At 35.4% G+C, this 25,449-nt stretch overlaps 1 protein-coding gene across 2 annotated transcripts in view; it reads left to right on the top strand.

Annotated features, from left to right (window-relative positions):
• Nucleotides 1-1,071: 1,071 nt before the first annotated feature.
• Nucleotides 1,072-25,449, top strand: part of FSIP1 (fibrous sheath interacting protein 1) — a 69,397-nt gene continuing 45,019 nt past the window's right edge. For both annotated transcript variants that reach the window (XM_019283336.3, XM_039552214.1), the window contains exons 1-10: nt 1,072-1,191; nt 2,513-2,702; nt 3,528-3,611; nt 4,973-5,145; nt 6,025-6,109; nt 7,575-7,673; nt 10,491-10,582; nt 11,305-11,412; nt 14,807-14,971; nt 18,794-18,931. In XM_019283336.3, coding sequence (XP_019138881.1) covers nt 1,156-1,191; nt 2,513-2,702; nt 3,528-3,611; nt 4,973-5,145; nt 6,025-6,109; nt 7,575-7,673; nt 10,491-10,582; nt 11,305-11,412; nt 14,807-14,971; nt 18,794-18,931 — 1,170 coding nt within the window. In that variant the 5' untranslated portion in view covers nt 1,072-1,155. The remainder of the gene's footprint in view (nt 1,192-2,512; nt 2,703-3,527; nt 3,612-4,972; nt 5,146-6,024; nt 6,110-7,574; nt 7,674-10,490; nt 10,583-11,304; nt 11,413-14,806; nt 14,972-18,793; nt 18,932-25,449) is intronic.

Below are 25,449 nucleotides of genomic sequence, written 5' to 3'. Positions count from 1 at the left end.
TCCCTGTTTTCCTCCCTTTCCTGCCTGCCTCCCTGTTTTCCTCCCTTTCCTGCCTGCCTCCCTGCTTTCCTCCCTTTCCTGCCTGCCTCCCTGTTTTCCTCCCTTTCCTGCCTGCCTCCCTGCTTTCCTCCCTTGCCTGCCTGCCTCCCTGCTTTCCTCCCTGCTTGCCTGCCTGCCTCCCTGCTTTCCTCCCTTTCCTGCCTGCCTCCCTGCTTTCCTCCCTGCTTTCTTCCCTGTCTGCTTGCCTGCGTGCCTCCCTGCTTTCCTCCCTCCCTGCCTGCCTGCTTGCCTGCTTCCCTCCCGCCCTGCTTACCTACTTTATTCCCTTGCTGCCTACCTTCCTCCCTCCCTGCCTGCCTCCCTACTTTCCTCTCTCCCTCCCTGCCTGCTTTCCTCCTTGCCTGCCTCCCTACTTTTCTCCCTTCCTGCCTCCCTCCCTCCTTTCCTCCCTGCCTGCGTCCCTACCTTCCTGCCTTGTTCTGAAATAAAGACTTGTATTCACTTGAGCCTTCTGAGAATTGCCAGCACGTGTCGTGCACTGACATCTCTAATTCCTGGGAATTCACACAGTTTTTGCAGAGAAACGTGCATATCTGGGGATTAAACTCAAAATTGAACTGAGACTGGGAAGGTGATCACTTAGATTTAGGAACTTCCCATTTGAACATAAGTAGCCTTTGGCTGTTTGAGTTGTGTTCAGGATGTGTCTAAAATGCCCTCATTCTTTTGTTGGTGCTAACTTTGTCAGTCCAATGATTAAAAAAAAAAAGAAGAGCCATGATAATTCCTCTGTTGTGACATTACATGTAAGATGTACGCCATTCGAAGTGTCTTTATAGCCAGCATGTTTGAATACTTTGGTTGGCTTGATGTTATATAGTTGTACATATATTAAAAAGCACATACGTGAGTGGCAAGCTGGTCTAAACTGGAAAAACATGGAGTTGCTAGAAAGCATTTGAAACTTACATGATCTATATCTGAAATACTGCAAGGCTTGCAGTGATTTATTATGAAACTGTTAATTTGGAATTTTGTGATTTTTTTCCCCCCCCCCAATTTTAGGTAACAGTGGATATTAAAAGTGGGAGCTTGGATGGAATTTCAAGGCCTCCATCTAGCTCAAGATGTAATTGTAGATCTTTAAATAAAACTATGGAGTTATTAACACCAGAACCGTGTTTGCAAAAGGTGATTTTTAATTCTTCATTGTAGAATGCTGAAGAAGTAATATTCTGCTTTTTTAGTTTCACATGTAGTTTTGGTCTCTGCAGGTGTGCTAAGGGCTTGTGTGAAAGTTCATGAATGTGGTCTGCTCCTTATGCAGGAATAGAATGATTTTCAGTTTAGTTTTTTTGAATCTGTGTTGCTTTTATATTTGCCACAAAAAGGATGATTCAGCACTGCAACCTGGAAAACTTGGTTTTCTTCCTCTTTATATTTAATTGGATTATTAAATAAATTCTATTTTAAGGAAAAACATTTGAATTCTCTCACTAATGTAAATGCACAACTGTAGTTTGTTGGTGGATGAGAGGTATATGAATAATTTCACTTTCATCCCATTTGTGCTTTAACATTTCAGTTGGAAAAAACCTTATTTTTCTTATTAAAAGAAAGCATGTGAGCAATCCTTAAACGTTGAATTTTTGACTACAAGGCTCTTTTGAGTTATGTTTGAATCAGTTTTAAAAACCAATTTGGAGTACTCTAAGAAATGTCAGTTTCAGGGATTCAACAAAGTCTATTGGAAGCAGGTGTTCATTCATCCTCTGAGAAAATTAATATTGGGGATTAACTTAATTTTGGGGACCAGATATGTGATAAATGTGTTGGGATGTAGGAACTAGGACTTGGGAATTAGGCATTTAGATTGATTTTCTTATCTTACTCCGATTGTGTTGTACCTCTGCTCTCTTGTCTGTAGAATGGGATCATACCTGGATGCTTCACAGAAGTATTAAAGTATTTTTTTATAGGTTCACAGTCAGATATTGAGGTTAACAGCTGCTGACTCTGAACCCGAGTTCTGACCTGAACTTTATTGGCTACTGAATGAAAATAGAAATGGAAATCTCTTGGGACTGATGAAATAATCATAAGCTTTTCAGCCCTTCAAAGACTATAAAAAGCTCTTTAGAGTGAGCAAGAGATTAGGATGCTATGTGTTGCAGAGTTCTCATAGTGTCAGGAAAAAGATGAGGCTGTTGTACACACAGGCTCTTAAGGGGTAATCTGTACTCTTTGCTGCACCAGAAATGGCATAAACCTTTGGAATAATTTCCTAGCCTCGCAATCCCAAATTTGACAATCTGTGGAATGATGAGCTTGAGAATCAATGTGAAATCTAAGAAAGAGAGCTGTGTATCAGACCTGAAAATGGTTCTTCTATTTAAGAAGTACACTGCAATATTGTACAGAATTGTTGTTGTCCTTTGTGAGTATTGTGGTTATCTTCTTCTTCACCCAAAACATCCCTGTTTTCATGGTGGTAATAATTTGCATTTCATAGGTTGATTCACCTGTCAGTTTGGCTGATGGTTATCAGAGAGGCAGTCTAGAAGACTGCTGTCCAGCAGAAAACAAAGGTGATGACAGAGATAAATCTGATGTCCAGGAATTAAGAACAGATCAGCAAACCTCAGTGGAGAGTATGACCGTCTTTATTCAGAAGTGTCTATGGAATCCCAACGAGTTGTCAGGTGTGGGAATAACTAATATCTTCTTGTGTTGTAACTAGACCAAATATCAGATTCTTATAGTTCGGGTAAAATTCTATTGATGGAGGGAAAAGAGATTGCAAATAGGTAGAAGTCTAGAAAAGAAGATGTCAAATTTCATATCTTCACTTCTCTTCACTATTTGGAATCCACCCTTTAAAGAAATGTATTATTACTGCCAGTACAATACAGTAAATGTCTTGTGGCATCATAAGCTGTGAGCTGGCTTAAAAGATCAGGAAAACCAATCTGTCTGTGTTCCATGGAATCATGTTAGAAAGTGTTTTCATTAAGATGTTTTTATTAAACTTTTCAGAGTAATCATGATCATTTGTTAGAAACGTATCCTAATAATGGTCCAGCTGTCCAAAAGATTGGAATTTATGGTTATAAGTTACAGTATTTAACAACTAAAAAATATTAGTACTAATAAAATACTTTAAATATAAATATGCAGTGTATAACTTTAATTGAAACACTTGCAGAAGTGTTTCATGGCATTCTTCTGTCATTCTGTAAATGGTAACGGATTAATGTTCTGGGGTGTCTGACTGTTTACAAGTAGAGATGCAAATGCCAATAAATGAAGCAGATATTTGGATACCATCTTGAAGTTTAGTTAAGATTTCATGACAGAATTAGGGTCAAAAGAAATCCCTTGATTCCTGCTCCTGTTTTTAACATGAGTCCTGGTGTACTAGTAGGTACTATTTTTTAAACTAATCCACTGCAAGGGCTCTGTGGTGATCCCTAATTGACAAAAATGTATCTGGTTTACTGTGAAAGGCTTTTCCCTGTGTTTTTCAGGATGTAGCTCTAATTCAGATTCTGGAGATGAAGGCACTGAAACACAGACGTCGAAATTCTGTGAACCTTCTGCAGGGAAACCAGGTAACACCAAATCAGATAGTGCATTTCAGGTGTATAAAGCAAGCAGTGCAATAAAACCTTTTCCTTTTCTTATTAGTGCTTCTAAGAGAGTTTATAACAGTAGCGTATTTGTGTGTATATTATATAGTTACAAAAGAATACCAGAAATTGAACATATATATGAATTATGCTATTCAAGAGGCATAGGATGAATTCTTTATTTAGAGATTGTTTTATTAATGGATATTCATTTTCTTTAATTTTATAATAGAATTTGAGTTTTCCATAGATTCAATCAGTCTAATAAGGCAGAATTCAGTGGTGATCCTATCCAGTGCAGCAATGCTGGTCACCAAACATGATATTAATATCTACAGAACAGAAATTGTATAGAACTCAACCTAAAGCTTCACTCAGTAGTTTTAGGTTTAAATCAATCTGCCTAGTTCAGGCCAGTTGAAATAAGTGCTCTTTTTTTTACCATCTGTCCTTGGGTCCATCTGTCCCCTGTATCTCACTTAAGATTTTTATATCTCTCCCCTTGTTTTCTCACTCATTTTTTTATGGCATAAGGTAGACCAATGCATCACAGTAAATGCTTGAAAGCATTTGACCTCAAAAGATTGGAAAATGAAAGAGAGTGTTGCAGGACTCTAAAACTTGGAAGTCTGTGGGATAGGGACAGTGCTACAAGTGTTTCCTCTACTCTTAGTTTGGAAGCCATAAAAGAAGACAGAGTATGAGGATGCTATAGGAAGGGGAAAACGTAAAAGTTACAATTATAATCTATATATATTTAAGGAAAAAAAGGGAGACAATATCGAAATATACTTTAATTAAGTAATGATGAAGTAGCTTCCATCATGTTTCACAGATTTTTATTTTTTATAGCAACATTTTTCTAGAACCAGTATCAGAATCTGGTTTGGCGAAGACATAAGTCAAGACTGAAACTTCGCTAATGTTTAAAGGCAGAAATATTACAATCTCTCTTAACCCCAGAATTATTCATTTCAACATGTATTCTACTAGTCAGGCTGAAGAAATTATTTTTAATTTTAAACTTAGTGATTTTTGCTGATACTGTGGAGATCTTTTCACTCTTCCATTATAAATTTGAATCAAATCACTTGCCCAAATTAGGTGACTTCCTCTTCCACACCTCCATATCCAGCTGCTACAGCTCAGAGTATGATTCAGCTCTCTGTTGCAGAGACGTCCGTATTTTTCCCTGCTACAAACAGGTTTAGAAATTAATATATGCTTGAGAATGTTGTACTCTTGTCTATGGTTGTTGCCAAATTACTTGAACTGCTTTTTACTGTTTGTTTTTTTAAGCTGACATGCTTCAAGCTAACATTAGTTTTAAATATATTCTACAGCAGACTCTTCCGACTTGAAATGTTCTGAAGACACAGATATAAATGCTCAGATTCAAGCTGCTATAAAGAAAATGAATAAACTTGACACAATACTTGAAAAACAGCGTATTACAGAAAAAGTAATTAAGAAGCAAGGCAAAGAAATGAGGGCAATGCTCTGGGAAGAACTTCAGGTTATAAGTGTTCTGCTTATTTTGTGACTGATGCATCTTAGAGTACTGTCTTACATAATTATCATATCTCACAGAAGCTTTGTTATTAAATAACTCACAGTTGGCCAACTAAAATTAAGACATGGATCTCAAAAAATAAGATTGGATAATTTTTAATATATATTGGCTAGGCAGGCTTTGAAAGAAGGACATAGCCCTTAAAAGTTGATAAGACTGATTGCCAAATATACAGCTGTCTGGGTGTGGTTTAGTGGCATAGTATTATGCCTGAGTTCACCATTTGCAGAGAGGGTAAGGTATGTCAAGAGGTAATGTCTGGGAACCCAGGCCAAAAAGGGTTTATTCTGCTTGAGTGTGATCCTCCTTACACCCATCTATTTCAGTACTGTCTGTTATTGGAAAAATTAGAGATGCCCCCTTAAGAAGGCATAAGAATCCTACGGCACAAATTCCTTTATCCTATCCCTATCCTGGCCTCTAGCAGTTAAATGCCTTGAAACAAGTTACTATTTCTTCTGTTTTACATGAAAAGAAATATGAGTTGCTAAAAAACCATGATTGGTTTGATTGTGTTTCATAATTTCATTGGGTTTGGATTTGGATTTGGAGCCACAACCACATTACAGAACTTTATTTGGTGAAGTGGGTCTCCAAATAAGAGACAGTATGTAACAGAGGCTTTAAAGTTTCACCATGCTTTTATCATAACTTTGGGAGACATTCAGATAGCCTCAAGAAGAAAATAAAGTGGGAAGAGTAATTTTTGATAGGGTCTGAATTTCATTAGATCTGATAAGCAGACAACGTATTTCACTTTAAAGAATTTACTTTAAATACATGCATGTATCCATACATACACAGTTTATTTATTTTGAATAGTCTATCAGAACCACAGGAAGCCATGAGGAGGTGGAAAACACAAACCAGTTTTTGGCTTTGTTCTCATCGTGGCATGATGCAGTTGGTAAGTAAAGAGAAATAGAATTGTGGTATATCCTATCTTTTTTCTTGTTGGGGAGAGAATAAGGATTTGAGATCTGAATGGTTATTGTTATCAGCTTGAATGTTGGAAGTACGTGCATAATAATGGTAGCAATGTGTAGTTAAAATATTTCAACAAAACTCACTATTATGATGTAACCTGCTTTTATTTCTATGGTAAAGTTTGGGTTGCTAAGGGAAGAAAACAGAATTTCATACAGGTGGTATTTAGACAGTCTCCAGTAGGTGTCAGGGTATATTAAAATAACAGTAGACAAGCAAGGCTATAGGACTGCTAACTCCTTTATTTCATTTATGTGACTGCTCCTTTATTTCAAAGGGACTCCTGTAGAGACCATGTGCATTATGTGGTTTCTGGTGTACTGCACTGACAAACCTGTATGGTTTAGATTTATAGTTTTCCTCCAGCTTGATCTTTATCTTTTCTGTAACATGCTAGTGTCTTACTTATTTACTTAAGTATTTATTTAATTAAATGAGCATCTTGGTGGCTGCCCTGGTTGATATTTAAACAGAATACATTTCATATATTTTGCTTTTCAGAACTTGAATTTGATAGAGCTATATTAAATAAATTATATATGAGAGCTATTATAGCTTTTAATGTAGCTGTGAAATCAAGCACAAGTTTGAGTACAAAATCATTAGCAACTTAAATGTTACTAATTTCAGGCCCAACAAAACCTCACACTCACAGCAGAAATGTAAATCAGGAATTAAACAGCCTTAAATTCCTTACCCCGTGCTCTGTTTAACGACATCATTTGTTCAGTTGAGTCCATTACACTTCATTATTACTGTTTATTGTGTGGTTTTTTTCATTGTGAAAATCACATGTAATTCATATGGTTCTTTGCAATATGATTCCTTTTCTGTAAGTGCTAAGTGTATAGACTGCAACTTACTGCTCTAACTTCTATTTCCAGTTGACACATATGAATACTTCAATTGATATATTTTTTTCTTTGAGTAACTGAAACAACTAGGATGCTTGAACACTGTTTTTCTAGACTATGCCCTTGACCTAAGCCGCTTGGAAGTCTAATAATTCATGCACAAGCAGACACCAGCTGTGAAAACCTGGATGCTTTATTCTCATTCAAAGTTTTAGATGACTTGCCACATGGTGTCTGCAGAGGCATTTGAACTTTAGGGCCTTGGGCTATGTCTTTGAGAATGTGATGAATTGTCTCCTCTGTGGGCAGTAGTTGTTAAAAACCAAGAACACAGCCATAAGAAACAGCATACTTATGATTAACACTTGACACTTTCCTGCTTCTTTATTTTGAGAAATACGGTGCTTGTATAATTTATCCAAGTGAATTTCTTTGCTTTCCAAGTGTGAGGTCTTATAGCATGATACACATGATGGTAGATCTTCTTTAAATACATTTCAATTAAATTTTACCAGAAGAAATTCCTTGCAGATCCCTCCCATGCTAAAGAAGATGAAATATGTACTTCAGTATTTCACACACACATGAATCCTGAAGATTATGATTGCCATAAAGCCCAAGAAAACCAGGGTAAGCTTTATTAATGGTATAGTTTGTATTTTTAGAAATGGCAAAACAACATGTAGAATGGGTGGGTAATGAAGACTCAGCCTTTGTGGCAAGGCCAGTGAAATGGGAAAAAGCAAGGTTACTTAATGGTGACAATTCTTACCTTTTTCGCAAATGAAAGAATAGAATAGTTTTGTGACTTATCTAAAACATTTTACTCAACATGCTAAGAACATTTTTACTTTTGGGTTTATAAAATCATTTTTCTTTCATTTCAAAAGGAAGAGGTGTGTAACAGATATTGTAAAATGTGTAATTGATTCTTCATGGAAATTCTTTTAAAACCTGTCTTTGCTATTACTCTAAGATATCATAGCTTTTATTAATAGGCTTATATTCAAGACACTATTTAGAAATGACAAGTGGTGCTGAATCTAACTGCAACTGTTCTATAATTTTTTTTGTTTTCAGCAGAAATTGTATGGATTTGTGTCAAAAAAATCTTCAGACAACTTGTATTTTATATTTTGCTATGCTGATTATTGTAAAGTCTGCATTGCTTTTATGAAATAATACTTTCTGGCAAAACTCAAACACCTGCTGATTCTTTTAGAGACTGTGTGTTATCATGCACTGTATAGACATTTCAAATGCTGTTAGTGGTGTAGTGTGTCCAACATATCAAAATAAATGGAACTGTGCTTGTATGCCTCTGTTCTTTCCCTATTTGAAATTCAAGTTTGTGTGGTTGAGTAACTTTACACATGTGTTGTGATATAAGAATAATAGCTTCAGATGCCACTGCTATCAGCTGCAATTGTTTATTTCTTTGTCAACTAGCATTCTATGTAAACAGAAGGAATCGATCTTCCTGGTGACTGGCTAAGATGACAAAGACAAAATAAAAGTGCATTCTTCAAGGCTGAAGCATAGATGGCAGCAATATCTCTGCAGTTTGTAGAATGTGACTGCATGTTTTCATTTTAAACATGGACCTCAGCTCCTTTATCATCTTACCACTTGTCTTTGTTCACCAGTATGTGACCTTAACTTTGTGGGCTGGAGCTTTTCATTTCTGTCTTTCTACCATGTGTTTTTATTCCTCCCTTAAAACGAAGCTTGACCCTCAGCTTCCTCGTTCAAAATTTCTGAGTTGTGCTGGAGTGCCCTTGAGTAGCAATGGCAGGTTTCATTTCATTCATACCAGTATTCAGTACAGCACTGCCTTCTGGAGTTTCCAATACAGGCATGGTTGGGAGCTGCTATCACTTGCACTATTTTGAGATGTTCTGCATGTTCCTACTTTGGGAATGAAGTAGAGATCGCTTACAGCTTCTGAGCAATATATTGCTTTAAATTACTTTTACTATTTCTGCTGGAGGCTTTTGATGTCGTGTCAGTAAGCTAAGACTTACTGTTTCAGTTGCTTTTCTGTGTCACAGCTGTCATAAAGGCAGACCCTGAACAAGAGGAGCTTGTGAAGAAGAATGTATGCACTAGTTTTATGCTATTACTTTATCAGTCTCATCAAGATTTGTACCAAATCTTTGAAATATGTGCAAAATCTACCAAAATGCATATGCAAAATTTTTTGAGGTGGAATCTCTTTTTTAATTACCCATGGCAATCTTCAGTGTGTTCTTTGTGTCAATGATCCATGTCTGTCCCTTCTTTACTTAAATGTTCTGAGATGTTCTCTATGATAGCTCCCTCTCAAAAATGCTATTCTACAGTCAAGTGAAAGATATAGCTTAAAAGTAATATGTGTATTATATTGGTGTTTGGTGAGTTCTTCTCGTTTCAGGATGCAACTTGTCATTTTATATTGTTAAATTCCTGATCCTAAATGATCCAGTTCCTTGACATATTCATGATGTTGCCTGGTAAAGAAAGCTTAGGATGCTTTCAGTGAACAGTTGTGCATTTGAACTGTGAGGGGGTTTCTTGGTCAGATCTAACACCTCAGTCCTTTAAGGTTTGAGTGTCCATGGAATTTATATCATATCGTTGGGAGTTTGCTTTCATTCTATTCACTCTGATAAAGAGTTACTTCCCTATAAACTTTCACAGCCTTTCTTCTAACATGTCAAATTCATTTGCTTTCCAGAAAAGCAAAAACTACCATGCCTGCTTTTGAAGTAGTTATTGAGATTTAGAAGTTGATTATATTTTCTTAGACTGATTATTTAATGTGACAAATATTTGCTGTTCATAAAGGAATTGTTATTTTAAGCATGGTAGAAGTCTCTGAAAAACAGAATACAAGCCTTTTTTTCTGTCATGGATAGAAATCCATTGTTATTAGAATATCATGTTTCTGTTTAATAGATTTACAGCTCTATGATGAGTTTCATTTTTTGATGAAATTTGTTTTATAAGCTGTGTTATAATAATATCAACTATATCATCTGTTTTTCAGCTGTTTTATTTAGAAAAATGTACTTGATACGTCTCCAGATAGTTCTGTGGTTTTCAAAAAAATTATTGTCTGGTTTTGTAATGATGAGAAAACTGCAACGATGATAGGGTTTGAAGGAATGCCGTGGCTTTTAAGGCCACCATGTTTAACATTTTTGAGGTCAGAAATCCAAAAGTATTTTAGCCTTTGTAACAATGAGTGATCTCATAAAAAGTTGAAAATGAAATTAGATTTTGGCAATAGTATGTTTTAAATATAACAATATTATTTACATAAATAATGAAAACACCATACAAAAAGTTTGTCTATTGACTTTATATGTTTGCTAAAGATTTGAATGGGATTGATGTTATTACAGCTCTTGTTGAATCAGAATATGAATTATTATAATGTAGCAACTTTTCTTCCTCAAACATCAGATTGTCCAAGTGAATTAGAAACAGAAAAAACAGCAGAAAAAACGCATAGCAAGACCAAAACCAGCCAGCATTTCATTAAAAAGAACATTGAGGTAAGCATTAAAGCATAAAACCAGTAACATATTTTTAAATATTAGCTGAAAATTAATCTATAAATACTTTTGAAGACAGGCTTTTTTTTTTAAATCAGGAGATTTAAAACTAATTAGGCATAAATTAAAAAAATTATCTTTCTGTTAAAACTGTTATTTATGGCAGAGTGCTGAATTAGGTAGTTCTCAACTTGGGTGCTCATATTGGTTGGGATAATACTGTTTCTGTGTACTTGCTGAAGAGTACTGGAAACTGAATTGTTCTGTTTGTGCTTGTGCATAGCTTGTTTTAAGGGCAATATCCTAAGACTTTAAAAAAAAGTATTTACTGTTAAGTTAAAGGATGTTTATGTCCTTTTTTGCATAAATAAGGGATAGATATACAGGTTGTTCATGTGTAGCCTGCATGGAAGTGCTCTTTGTCAGAAAATACATCCCTTGATTTATTTTCCTGCTTTCTTTTTCCTGTGAGGACATAGTTGCTATCACGATTTTTCATCCAGTGAACAATATTTGCCTCCCCACTATATCAAAGACTAAGATAAGATTATAAATTTATTGTATGTAGGCTGCTGTATTTTTCTGTCAGAGTGATAATTTGTATCATGGAAATAAACAAGATTTGGGTGTTAATTTCATAGAGTTTAAAAACTTTGTTTTGGTGCTGTTTGAGCTAGTGGAGTTCTGAAGTATGGGTTTTTTTCTTCTTGTAAATATTTCAGCTAGCAAAGGATTCAGGAAACCAGTTTGTTATGCTTGAGGGAGAAAGGAGAAGGCTAATTGAACTACTGAAAGATACAGAAGATGGAAGTGAATTGCAAGATTTTGAGGTATGACAAATTTAATCTGTACCGTCCTGTAGTATTTGGCTTATTTTTACAGTAAATCTAAATTTGATCTTAGTCCTACCATGAAGTACCCTACTGAGATATGAGAGAGAAGACGGACAAATCCTGTTGGATTTGTCTCCAAAAAGAATTCTCATTGGTTTCTTTGCTAATTTTACTAACAGCAGAACCTAAAAGAGAAGGAAGGAACCTTAGAACTACACTTGGAGAAAATCACCTATTTTCTTTGCATAAAATGTGAAGTTGTGAAGTATCAATCTGAGTGGTTAGTGCTGTAGTCTCAGGGAGAAAGGCCAGCAACTGCTTGCAAAAAACTCCCAACAACAGGTTTTTGACGACTGATAAATGGACTTCAAATTGCAGCAATTGGGGAATACACATTTATGAAGCTTATGTGTCTATTTAGAAAGATAACGTGACATCTTTCTGTGGCTTCCATCTCACTCTCTCTTAAAAATATATAAAGTTTGCTTAGCATTAGACATCTATGCTTTAACATAATATTGTTAAACAGTGTGCATACTTCAGTGAATAGCAGGAGCTGAAGTGGGTAAAAATAATCCTCATGGAGGGTAACAAAGTGTATTTGAGTGTCCCACCAATCATTGTTCCCAGGAGATGGTCTTCAATTTGATAAATGTCATCATTTAAAGATCTGAAGATGTTTTAAACAACCTTCTGTTAGTAAGCATAGCTTTCCAACCTAGGGAATAGTGGCTTTTTAAAAAAAATTGTTTTACTGATTGCAAAAGTAGTCTCTCAATATGTGTAGTTGCTAGGTTTTCTTTCTCTTTAAGCTAGTGTCTGTCACAAAATTTAGAGGCATTTATGCAGAATAGCTAATGCAAATTCCAACTAACCACATGCACCTTTTTTTGCACCAATTCTCAAGTCATCAAGGCAATGGAAAAGTGTAACATTTGTCCACATTTTGTATTTGGCACATGTCACTATCATGTTGTCGTGTCTCTACGTCCATAGAGATTTTACTGTTATTATTAGATACGAAGTAGATCATCTCACAGGACATGTGTGTTGCTGTATGTTCTTGATAACGTGGACAAGAATAGTAGTTTATGCTTGCATCTAGTACTCTAGTCTGTACTAGATAATTTCTTTAAAGAAAAAAGCTCTTAATTCTGCTATCAAAGTAGAGTAAAAGAAAGGATAATAGTTACTTGGACCTGTCTAGTCTGGTGATGGATTCTTCCTCTCCCACATTTGAATTTTATTATGGGTAAGGCATTTCCTGTGGCTGCTTCATAACAAAGATCATGAGGAAATTATCAGCTAATGAATAATCTAGACAGCTTCAAGCTGGCCCAGGTAACTATCCACTTGATGGCCTCTTTCATCTTATTTTATTCTGATTTTTAAAAAGCTGGTGCAATCACATTGGCTGAAGTAATATTTTGGAGGCTGTCAATCAAGGCAGATCTGGTTATGCTGTATGAATTCCTCTGTATGCAGTAATGTGGATTAAATAGCTTCATTTGACTTGTACTACTATATATGCCAAATATCCAAACTGCACTTCTCACTTTTTGAAAGAATGTTTTATGAGTGTTTAAAATATTTTAGAAGTTCACATATTCATGCTAATCTAATTGTCAAAGCCGAAGCTGCAGGGCTATAATTTGTTTCAGATGTTCTACAGAAAGCACTATGCTGTTATAAAAGTATTGTTCTGAGTTAACACACAGGAAACATTGACAGGACAGAAGCTTATTTTCCAAGCAAAGCCATCTTGAAAATACAAAAGAGAATGTGTGAGTCCATTTCACCCTGGAGTAAAACTACTACTGGGGTAATTTGGGTATTTGGAGTATGGGGTAGAGACACTGAGCTGTAGCTAATGAGCCTGGTTACATCTTACTGGACTCCTGTAGTGGCATTTCTGTGTTTTTGCACTGTGATCTTCATTCTCTGATTAGGGGATGGTTCACCTGACACAAATGTAGTACCATGCTGAGTACTTATGTTTTGGTGGTCACTGTCTCACCTGAAGAGATGTTTCCACAAAGCTGGCAAGCATCTAAGACATTTGTCAGTGGCTCTTTTGGAGTCAGCTCAGGTCTGATCAGGCTCATTAGTTGTGTCTCATCATACTTGTATGAGAAACCATTAGAACTTTGTGATTTTGTGTCACAAAAAGGATGACTTACTCTGGATTCTCTTTTTTTCTTCCTCTTGTTTTTTTTTTTTTTTTTTTTTTTGCATTTATTATGAAGATAATTTATGACAGGTGTTTGGGGTAAAAATTTTTTACATTTTTGCAACTAGTGTGCTTTATGGTAATGGAGAGGAACCACGAATTACCTCATAGCAGTGGTATTGTAATTGAAAGCTGATACTTCCTCCTCTTGGATGGATGCAACTGCTTGAATAGCCAGAGGACTAGTCTGGAAGCTGGAAACAAATGGTGGACATGAATTTCTTGCAAGACAGATGTTAGAGTCTTAGGGCAAGGTGCTGGTCCTATTCTGGTAGGAAAAAGAAAGGAAATCAGCAATACACTCATGTCCTTCCACACATCCTTGCTCTTCTAAGGTCCTATCTGGTGTTTCATTGTGGTCAGGACAGAGATGTAATCTGCTACTCTCATACCCAGTGAATGGGAGTTGTGCAGACTTGCTTCCCTGAGTGTGAGGCAGGAGTGCCAAGTTGCTGTGGAGAACCTGCATCTGTCTGTGGGTATGAGCTCATTTGCTTGGGTTAAGTGGCCTAGCTCACTCATAATATGCAACTGTATGTAGTGGGAGTATATTATTTGTATGTGTTATTCAGGTGTTAACTGCTATCAAGAGGAAAAAGTCATGTAAATCATGATCAGGAAAAGAACTCAGCTTTCTGTCTCTCCCAGAGTTTCTGTGATAACATATAGGGGCTCTAGAAGGATGGCAGCTACTGACCTCAGAGCAGTTCCTTTGATTTCCTGTGAATGCTTTGTTTTCTTCTTTGGTGGTACTTTGCAAATGTCATATTACATCTCATACCTTCCATTTGAGATTTGGCTCCAGGTGGTTTCTGCTGTAGCATGAACCTGTGCAGTTTCATTCCAAGCCTAGTTTTGGTTAGGCTTTCTCACTTTTTGATTCCTTTATCAGATGGAAAGTGGTTGTCCATTTAAGTTGCTCCTTGGTTATGTTTAAAAACGATGACTGTATGAATATCTCTACTTATTTTGCCCATAGCTGCTCTCAAGTGTGCCAGATACATGAATATTGGGAGATTTTAGCTATATGCTGAGATGGATGAAAATGTACATTTTATTATTAAGTATGCTTTATCTGAAAAATAAATAAACTTGTTATGTAACTACCCTTAAGGTTTCCTTTGCAAATGAGGCTTAAGTATTTTCTGTGTCTTTCAACAGGGGAGTGTATCTGGCTGGCTGGCACCAGGAGAAGGGTACACACCTGAAACAATGGAATTTCATGTCCTGAATGAGATAGACAATAAGCTCCAAGTACTACTATCTGATGGGGAGTTTTCTGCACTTTCCAGCTCTAGCTCAAAATCACCAAGCCAGACTTACCAGGTAGGTTAAAGAACAGGGCTCATCTGCAGATATTTTGTTTCAAGTGTGTGTTGAGATCAATATAGCATATATCTGTATTTGTATCTTTTGCATTTTTCTTTAGAATCTTCTATTTATTCCTAAAGTATATGTATTAAGGAATGAAGTGAGAAATTTTAGCTATAGAAAACAACGGAAAAATAATTTGTTGCTATTTTGAGTCATATTTAATTCAAGAACTGTCTTGTTTTTAGCAGTTATTGATTCCATACTTCCAAGATACTTCATGTTCAGAAATTGGTAACTCTCACATTTTTAACTGCATGGGGGTGGTTTTTTCAGCATAGAAACAAATTATTTATGACAGTTTACCTTTGGGAATTAGAATTAAGTTTCTTCTTGTCTCAGGTTTCCAAAAGTGCCTGTTCACTTACGATCTGAAGGATAAGGCAATGACCGATAAGCAGTGTTAAAGACTCTAGAAGATAGATTGAAATTTTATGTCCCTTGTTTTTAATGGCCTTTGTCTTTTTCCCTTGCCAGCAATATTGAGACTTGAAGATTAAGAATCAAGGTCTCAGCCTTGAGAAATGATTGTTTGAATATTGTAGTTAGAAGACTCCTATTTATCCCATGCCCTGGTACTGTTGCCTCGACTATAATGGGGTTTAAATTAAAAAACCCTACTTCTTATTTTGCACTTATTTGCACAAAGCTTATTTTCTTCTGTAATATTTTCATTTTATGGCCAGAACTGGTATATTGGAGAATATCTGTAAAAATATTCATTGGCAAAACTGTTTTCAGTTACCAGGGTATGAGAAACATCTCTTTGAAAGGCTAAAATACCTGTGGGTTTGTTCTTTTTTGCTTTTATAAGGGCACTTTAATGTCATTTTTTTTGCTGGCTTCTTTCTGAATGTGAGGTTCTGTTTTACCTCTAGTAGTATTTTCTGTAGCTCAGTTCCAGAGGAGTCACATTTTGATGTTGATCATTTACCAGCTGGGATCTAATGTGTGAAAAAGCACCTCCCCCTCGCTGGTAGTCACCTAACAAATGCAGTTGTTACTCTGAGCTTGCCAATGATTGCCTGAGCTTGTGTTCAATGTTACAAGGCATCAGCTTGAAGTTAACGTGACTTGCCTGTGATAATGAATGTTCTGTTTGGAAGTGTTTGTCCAAGTTATCTTTGTTGCTTCCTTTCAGGTAATAGCCCAGAAGTATTTGAATAGAAACTTGCATTTAGGTGTATGCTAATTGAAGAGTAACATATTATCTTTTTTGAGTAATATTAAACCTAACAACCAAAAGTAGTTAATTCCTTGTTACCTTTCATTAGTGAAAAGCAGTTGCCTTTTGTTTTGCAGCATATAAAAGGCTTTGTAGTTCTGTGATTTTAATTTAGAATTAGCTTAGGGTAGCATATTATGAAGCTGCAAATTCTTTTTCTTCTAAGAATTGCATTAGATATAACTTTGAAAATGCAGATACCTAGTCACTGTTGTCTCAGTGGGAGATGTACTTTTTGCCACTGATGGATGCTTTGACAGGATATAGGAACTATTCTTTCACTCTGAAATATTTAATAGTGCCTTTAATTGTCCTGCAGTACCATAGCTGAGCTGTAACAGGGGAGCAGACGTGTTCCTCTTTTTGTACAAGGAGTCCAGCTGGATTAAGAATGCTTTTCCATGACTAATGTTCTCTTTTACATGGAAATGTCTCTCATCAGAACTGTGTTTCTCTCTGAAAAATTTCTTTGCTCTGGTGCCAAATAAACTAAATATTTAAAAATGCTTCTGTCTTACTTAATATTTTTGAGGAAGAATAAATTAAGTTGAATGTAATCCTGAAAGAAACAGGAAAACGATAGACTGGAGAATATGAAGTGTAAGACTGTGTGTGATGAGTACAGTTACCAGCTTGAAAGACTGGGAAGCTACCTGAAAACTAAAGCAAATGAAGATGGTGTTTAAAGAACTCCTCACAGTAATACACAACATTACTTATCTTTTAAGACAACCAAGCCTACAGATATTATTGTGTATTACCGTGAGGAGTTCTTTCATAACGGATTGGGGATTTTTATCAGGAAAATATTCCCTTTTCCTATTATAGAAGTAGACTATAGTTAACAGTTTAAGACTAAATAAATGCTCAAAATTCACAAGATACACTAATTTTTCAATCAATGAACTCCTTGATAGCCTATGCTCTATGCCTGCGCTTCACCAAAACAGATGAATTTCACAGATATCTCTGTTTCAAGAGCATGGTTAGAAGCAGGTTAATGAGCTGATCAGCCAGTTTTATCCCTTAAGAAGATTCATTAGGTGGGATTTTGTTATTATTTATTTATAAAATTTGGAGAAAAGGGAGTGCAACAAATAACTATAGATATTTCAAATACTGCATATTTCTGTTTGGCATTATGTTTGTTACAGCTTTGGCTGTTGCTAAGTATTTGTATTTTCCCTTATGTAAAATGTTTAACAGTCTTATTTTCTACAGATCTAAAGAGATGAAAGATGAAGTAATCTCAAAAGGACTTCTACTATGTACATGTGCTATATAATTGAAATATAACATATTCTGAAGTATGTGAAACATTGACAATAAAAAGTTTTCCTTGATATAATACTTTCTACATTTATTTCATGATATCTTGAGAAAAATGTTAAAAAATTAGTAAGTGGGGAAAGCTTTGACTTTACTCATATTATGTGAGTTTCTGTCAGTTACTATTCAGGGATGAGAGAAGTGAGGCTGTAAGAACTACTTAGAGAAAGCAGTAGCTTAATGCTCCAGAGTGGTCAAATATCAAATAGATTGTTATGAATAATTTTGAAAGCAATGCAGAAAGAAGCAGAAAATATGATCGTCTGTTACAGGAAAATTTACTGTCATTGTGGTACTGCCAACTATTGCTGATTGTAAATATATATTCAAAAATTTTTACTGTATTAAAATAAGTTTATTTTCAGGCAACTAATAGTTTCATTTAAATGTCAGAACTCATAGATATGCTTGATGGTTAGAAAAAGTTGTTTATAGATACAGTTTTTTTGTATATTGTAGCTGAGAAATTTTCTGTTGGATGTCGAATTGCGAAGGTTGTTTTTCTTTCCAGTTAGACATACTACTTGGAATTATTTTCCTTGTGTGCCTATTAAAATTTCTTGAGCTGCTTCTGAAAGTAAGAATGAATAGAGTATTTTTTTATTCTATGGCTGCTCATGTCCCTTTGGGTTAAATTGATTATCAAGATGGGAGAAGGTTTTTTGCCTAGGATTTTTTACCTCTGCCACTATTGGATTTTTCTATAGGATCTTTGGTTTGCAAGAGAAAGCTCTGTTTTTTTCTGATTGCAACATAGCTTTGCAGTTTCGCCAATACCTGAATGTATGTGGGACTGATGCAAACTTCAGAATCAAAACAAAAGCTATTGTCATTTCAGCTCAGTTCTTACTTTTCCTTCTGGCTTAATTCTGATCCCAGTGTGGTTAATAGGAGCAAGCTTTGAACCAGTCATTCACTCACCCCTATTCTCAGAGCTTTTTAATTGTTGTAGTAGAGATTCAGCATCCAAGTGTTAGCTCTGGAGACTAAGAAATTTGTCTTAAAATGCAAAGGGTGAGAATTCTTCTGCTGAAATGCGTCTAGCCTGATGGTTAGCTATTGTACTTGAAAATGTACATAATGAAAACTATGCATTTACAGAATTTGACACTGCCATATTATTCTAAGCATTTCAGTGTTGTCTTAATAGAAATCAAAAGAACCCTCATCTGTCTATGAAGCAATATAAAGTCGTGTTTAACTTCTATCTGTTCATTTCTCAGGAGTCTCTGGTTTATGCAAACAGAAGCCTAGAAACAGTTCCAGGTGAAAAAGTTCTGCGAGACAATAAGGAAAAACGTGATCAACAGAATCGTCTGAAAGAAATAGATTATCAGCTGGAATCCCTAGAGAGAAATCTTGTAAGTTTCCTATTTTTATGGTATTTTTCTTCCCTTGGTCTGGAAACTTTGCAGGCAAGAGTCTCAAATAATTATTCTTAATCTGGGAAATGGTTTTTTTCAGTTGTGATGCATGCTTACCTTTAATACAGGGTCTTTCAAAGTCAAAGACATTATCCTTCTTTCTTCCTCCCCAGAGGGGCATAGCATAAACAATAATATATAAATATATCCTAGAAGGATTTCTTAATGGCTCATGTACTTCAGTGTCCCTTAAAGGACCAGGTCTGATGGGAATGTTATATACACTAAGTTACTGTGGTAATCTTTCTTTATTATCACTACATTGTGTGTAGCTGATTTTAGAGTTTTTCACGTAGTAAGAAAAACATAAATGTATAAGTTTGTTGTGACAGACCAAAAATCCACGTAGCCTACCTTTTTCTCTTGGAGGTCTTTATTCAGCAGTAGGATTACTCTCCACAATAATCAGAGATAATCAAAATACTGTTCCTGTTATCTTTTATCCCCCTCAGAAAGGGATCTCCAGTGCAGATCAAAAGCTTTGAGATTTAGGTGGCAGCATAACCACAGTGGTGTAATCTCAATTGGCTTATAGCACCATTGCTATAGTTGCAAAACTTCAGCCACTCTCTACATAAACAAGGTTTATTCTGGCAGTGCTGGAGTATATATGGAGTATGGGAACAAAGACTTCAGACAAGGAAACAATGATTGTTTTAGAGGCTGTTCACTTGTGTGTGTGACTACAGTAAGGCAGCATATTTAATTCTTATTTATTCATAGTACCAAAAAAATAGTAGTACTTCATTTTAATACACTACTCTGTTATATTAAACAGTTAAAAGAGAGAGACAAATAAATAGGGGAAATCTGTGAACTTCAGTATATTGAGTAGGTTAATGGGTAATCAGATAAAGTAAGTCTGCATATTGTCATATTTTTCTATTCATTGACCTTTATATCACTTTTTGTCACTACTGACCTTGTTCATGAGGCAAGCACAATCTGAGGAAGTACGTCTGGGAATTGTCTGATAGTCTGCAGCAGGCCTGGGAAATGCAGTGGGTTGCTGACTCATTCAAATATTTTGTGTATAAATGGATCAGTTCCAAATCTTGGTTGGGTTACAGCAGTTTTGTTTGGTATCACATTACATGCAGACTCTTGCAATATACCACACATTTTTCCTTGACTAGATTGTGTGTATTTAAAACTCTAAACTGATAGACTGTAATGCCAATTTACAGTGTTTATAAATACAGAATGTCACCTGCACCAATGTGTAGCATTGCTGCCTGCTATGCAGTACCTGGTAGGGCTTCTTTAGGGGGACACACTGTGTCTTCTTATCAGTTGCTGCTCTGTAGCATGACTGAGATCATGGCATGTGGATGTGAAATATGTATGTGGTCCTTTGTGAGGTACTTCAGTTGTCAGTGAAAGTAAAGAAGTGTTCAGGTCTGAATGCAAGTAGTTATTTCCTTCTAACAGTACAGTAAAATATATAAAAAAGATACACTTTCTTGTGTGAAAAAAGAACAGCCTTAGAAAAAGAGTGCTTTTTTTTTTTTCTTTTTAATGCAACATAATTGAATAATTTTTTTTCTTAAATCAGGTGACTTATATGCGGTTTTCATTGGACCTTGTTTCTATATCAAAGTCATATTTTGACAAATCTGGTCTCTGCCAGGACACTGCATGATGAAAAACTAAACTGAAAGCTTGGGTTGAGGAAGGGAGTAAGTACATAGACGGCACGTTTCCAGAATAATTTAATGATTTCTGGAATACTGGTTTTTATTCAGTAGGTGGCACTCTTCACTGTATGTCAGAAGAGGAATGCCTAGGCATGGTTCTAGGGGCTACTTTGACTGGTGATAAAGTTATCATTTCTGCTTTATAAAATGCAGGTTGTGAGAGATTTGCCTCTCACTTGTGGCAAGAGTCCGTGTGTGCAGCTTTTAGCATTGTTATTTTTCTGGCTTTCTTTAAAATTGTATATTTAAAATTCATGTTTTTAAAATTCACATTACATTCAATTTCTCCTTTACTCTTTCCTAAACCACTATGTAATTTGATATGTAAAATTATGAATAAATTCTGTGTTGTGAGTAGAGGAGGTGATTTTCCAGCAGTTAGGAATGTTATTTCTGAATGCATGGTTATACCTGATAGTTGTAAAATACAGTATTTTACAAATTTAGTGTCTGAGAGAACTTATGTTAAAATGTATTTTAAAAAGTCCGTTGGACAAAGTATTTTTTGTTTTTGCTTCCTAGGTGGAAATAATTAATAGTTTAACCGAGCAGAATTTAGCTCTGTGTGTTAGGGCATTACTTGCAGTAGGTATAAAGGTAACTCTATTAGCCTTTTTTGGTGTGTATGGTAGAATGTTGTATTTTTTCACTACTGCAAAATGGGTTCTTTAAATTTATTTGTATAATGGTAATGACATTCTCTTCAAGGGGAATGAATACATTGATCATATTTCTATAGGAGGCTATTTATTAGGTGCTGGCTTCTGAAATTATAACATTTACAGATTCCTCCACTACGATCAACCTCATGTACGCGTAAGACTTCATGGTCTTAGCTAAATCTGGGAGTCAACTCACAAAACAAAGATGGAAGATAAAACTTTAATCTAATTTACATTTGACATAAACGCATAAAATCTGCTAAATATTACACTTGAATTAGTGAAACTAAGGGCTTTGGAATCTGAGCTCCTCCTTTAGTTTGAAAAAATTGTCCCTAGTGAATTAATATGCCCAAGAATGTATTGTATGCATTGTTGAAATGCATTGTGAAATTTCAATCCAACTGAAATGTATCTGTACCACGGTTTCTGGGCCCTTGCTGAATTTCTTTTAGGTTTCACTTTGACCTTAGTTCCCTTGTTCTTCATTTGAAACCATGTCCGACTCTCTCTGCATTCTTTCATCTTTCAGTTTCCTGGAAACCACTGAGCTTATCTTTGTTTTGTGAATTGCATTGTTCACTGCTGCTTCAAAAAAAACCCAGTTCAGCTGCCAAATGCGTGTTGCTGAGCATTAATGAAAAGAATTTTATATAGAAAGAATAATAAATGTAGTTATTTTTCAATTGTGGCTTTGTCTAGTTGGCCGTTTGTGATAATCCAGTGGCAGGTTTGATGATGTGTTGGGTTTCTTCATGGCAGACAGTAGGTTTAAATGCACATCAAAGCAAGCTATTAAGTAAGATAGCTTCACCTTTCCTGGCTATATGTGTGTTGATTTCTAATCTGTCACACTGGAAGCTGATTAATTCCTGCCAAAAATCTACCTACACATGTCTCTTTTGGGGTTTTGGTTAAATATATACAATCAAAAATATTTCAACTGCATATTGAATATATATGCATGTAATAGTGTGTAAACACACACGTAAGTATAAATGCCAATTACCTCTCAGCATGACAGAGACACTGATACCTGCTTGAAAAACAAAGGTGTCCTCTTACTTCTAGTAAGTGCTTTTAAAACAGAAGCTAAATATAGTTACCCTAGTCTTAAATTTAAATTTATCAGATGTCTGTACATCTCTAGGAATTATTTTTTTCACAAGTTCAATCTAGTGGCCAAATGCATTGTGTGATTGTTAATTATAAAGGGTTTTTTATATCAAGTAGTATTAGGAAAATACACATTCTGTTATTGGAATAGCTGAAATTTGCAGAAATGTGAGCAATTGGACAGGATGATGAAGAACAAAAATAATAAATGTGACAATGCTGTCAAGAGCTTTGATTACCTGCAGGAGCTTACTCCAATCTTTTTGATGCAAAATACAGTATATCTGTGGGGAAACCTCAGGATAAAATTACGTATTGTTTGATCCTAGAGAAAGTCTCAGATCACTTACCTCGCTTACTCTTCATCAGGGTGGTGAGGAGGTTTCTTATTACTCATAGTCTTGTTCCAGTTTTTTCCCTGATACTGATTGAATTCAGTGTACCTGATCCTGAGTCTGTATTAGGCAACTTCCAGAAAAGAAGAATAATTTCTTCCTGTCCTCTGCCATAGTTCCTTTCTTCCCTTTTAAAGAGAAGAGGACAGTAACATTAAGTCCTACCACATATCTGGAAAGTAATTTGTCAACTAGACAATACTGTAATATGTTGTTGTATCACAGTCTCTCCAGAAATTAACAACTACAGCTTTTGAACACAGAAACACAGCCATATTTTTAACTACTCTGTGCATTGGTAGTCACTGGTTCTTCTGATATGCTATGCAGAAGCAGATAAATAGCAAACATCTTTATTTTAATTCATATGGTATCATGTGGTGTCTGGTTTCTAAATAAGCATGTGTTTGTCCGTAAAGATAGAAATTGTTTAATAAAAAATTTTCATAACACATATTTCATTGCAACAAATAAAGGGAAAAAGGACAACCTATCTAAATAAAGATATGCCACTTCCTATATTATTTCTTCAAAAAGTATCTACCAGGTGCTAAAGTTGCTTGTCAAGCTGTTGTCAAGCTTCAAACACATCTTTATTTAGGTTTTACAAGACTTCATTCTAATTATGTGATTGTACAGAGTTGTTTCAGAATGAAATGCGGTAGCATTTCCACCTGGGAAAATATCAGTATGAAAATCTTATTTTCTTCATTTAACAGCTACTACACACATGAAGAGAGCAGTAAGACTAATAGTAGATTGACAAAATGTAAATATTTCACTCATGATTTAGATAAATTTACTGCATATTGATTGTTTTTCACTCTACTGTGGATAAGAATGAAGTGGCTGCTAAAAGTATTTAGAAAAAAAATTTAAAAGCTACATGTTGCATTAAGATTCAATATAATTAAATAATTTTTGTATAAATGTTAAATTTTAAAAACGAAATTGGATTAAAATATTGACCAGTTAAAGTCTTAATGATGCTTCTAGTTTATATGGAAAATTAAGATAATATTCACGTAAATGCCTATTAAATTAAACTGCATCCATGTGATGGTGATAAGTAATATTGCCAGTTGCATCATAAATATTAGTTATGTGTTGATACTGCATATGAGAAATCATTGCTGGAATTTGATACCTGCAGTGGGACCTGTTTTAAACATAATGGGTTTCTAGGTAAGTATGGTCAAATTTTCTGTCAATTCAATGTACTGATCCTCCTTCTCCCAAAATGCAATTTCTAGTTAAGATAACAACTCTGCTGGTTTACAACTCTGCTATATTATGGTGTTTGCCATCATAAAATAACAAAGCATCTTTGACAACCCACCCATCTCTAAATTCATGTACTGCTACTTATAGTCATCATTTGATCTCCTCCCATTTTACGTCTCTAACATGGCTTAAATTTATCTGTAACTGCACTGCTTTCTTAATTTTGTTTATTTATAAATGGCATTTAACACCATCAGACAGATTATTATTGGAAACATGCTTTTGCTTAGGTGGTGAAAGAGTCCATGGAAACAGACTTTCTTCTGTGCTCTTGTGTTATTTTTTCAGTATATCTTAGTCACTCTGCTGTCCTCTCTGACCTCAACAGTGTTGTTGTATTTGCCTATTACTTTTTTGCACTGTGTCATCCATTTTTCTGCCTACTGACCTCTCTCATCATGTCCAACCTGGGTTTTATATATCTACTTGTAAGGCTCTTTTTCATTCCTTCTTAACTCTCCTTTCAATCTGTCATCTTTAGTTCATGGTTGAGATAAATACATGGCTTCAAAGCAGGATGGTGCACTTCATCTAATGGTTATATTTTTAAACAATTGGTCTGCTCATGCCTAAAGCTTTCTGGTTAAAGACAGTCAAGTCTTACAGATCAGTGGAGTTTTGTTGTTTTCCAGGTACTTCACTATCTGTGTACTTGTACCTTTTGTATGTATACTTAACAGTTTATTTGGGCTTTTCATTTCTCCTTTCTCTTCCCTGTTTGTACAACATGTAGCATCACATTTCAGTGCAATAAGTATGGTTTCTAGCTGCAGTAATACTAAAGTAATGCTTAACAATTCTCTGGTTAGTAGGTGTCAACAGCAGAAAATTTTCATCGTTGAAGTTTGCATGTCCCTCTGAGGCAAGGAGAAAGTATTTACCTGTTTTCACACATCTCTCCTGGCAAATGCAAGACTTCCTCATTCCTTGCTGCAAGTTTGCACTGTTCTTTAATCTCTGTAGGAAAGAAGTGTTATTGTTGTTGGCCTGCTTGCACTCTGTACTCTAAGTGAAATAGTCAGGAAAAAGTCCCTGTTTCTATGCAAATGTTGTTGGGGAAGGCTGTTTCTGCTTTGCCCTAGGATGTCCCATTCAAAATGAGAAACTAAAAACAACAGGGCTGCTGTGGAAGAAACCTTCTGCAATGCATATTTAGGTGTAATTTATCCTTTTTGGTTGAGTATTAGCATCTTAATCTTTTGATAATCAGCATATAAATGCATCTCTCCATCTTATGGTTGGTGGCTGTGTGATTTTGAGTCTGTGATAAATGTCAACATGGAAAATTTTGGCTGTAAATT

This window comes from Corvus cornix, chromosome 5, assembly GCF_000738735.6.
Source record: "Corvus cornix cornix isolate S_Up_H32 chromosome 5, ASM73873v5, whole genome shotgun sequence".
In the NCBI taxonomy this organism is placed as follows: domain Eukaryota; kingdom Metazoa; phylum Chordata; class Aves; order Passeriformes; family Corvidae; genus Corvus; species Corvus cornix.
Note: the sequence above shows the minus strand (reverse complement) of the source record. Positions and strands in the feature narration are given on the sequence as shown.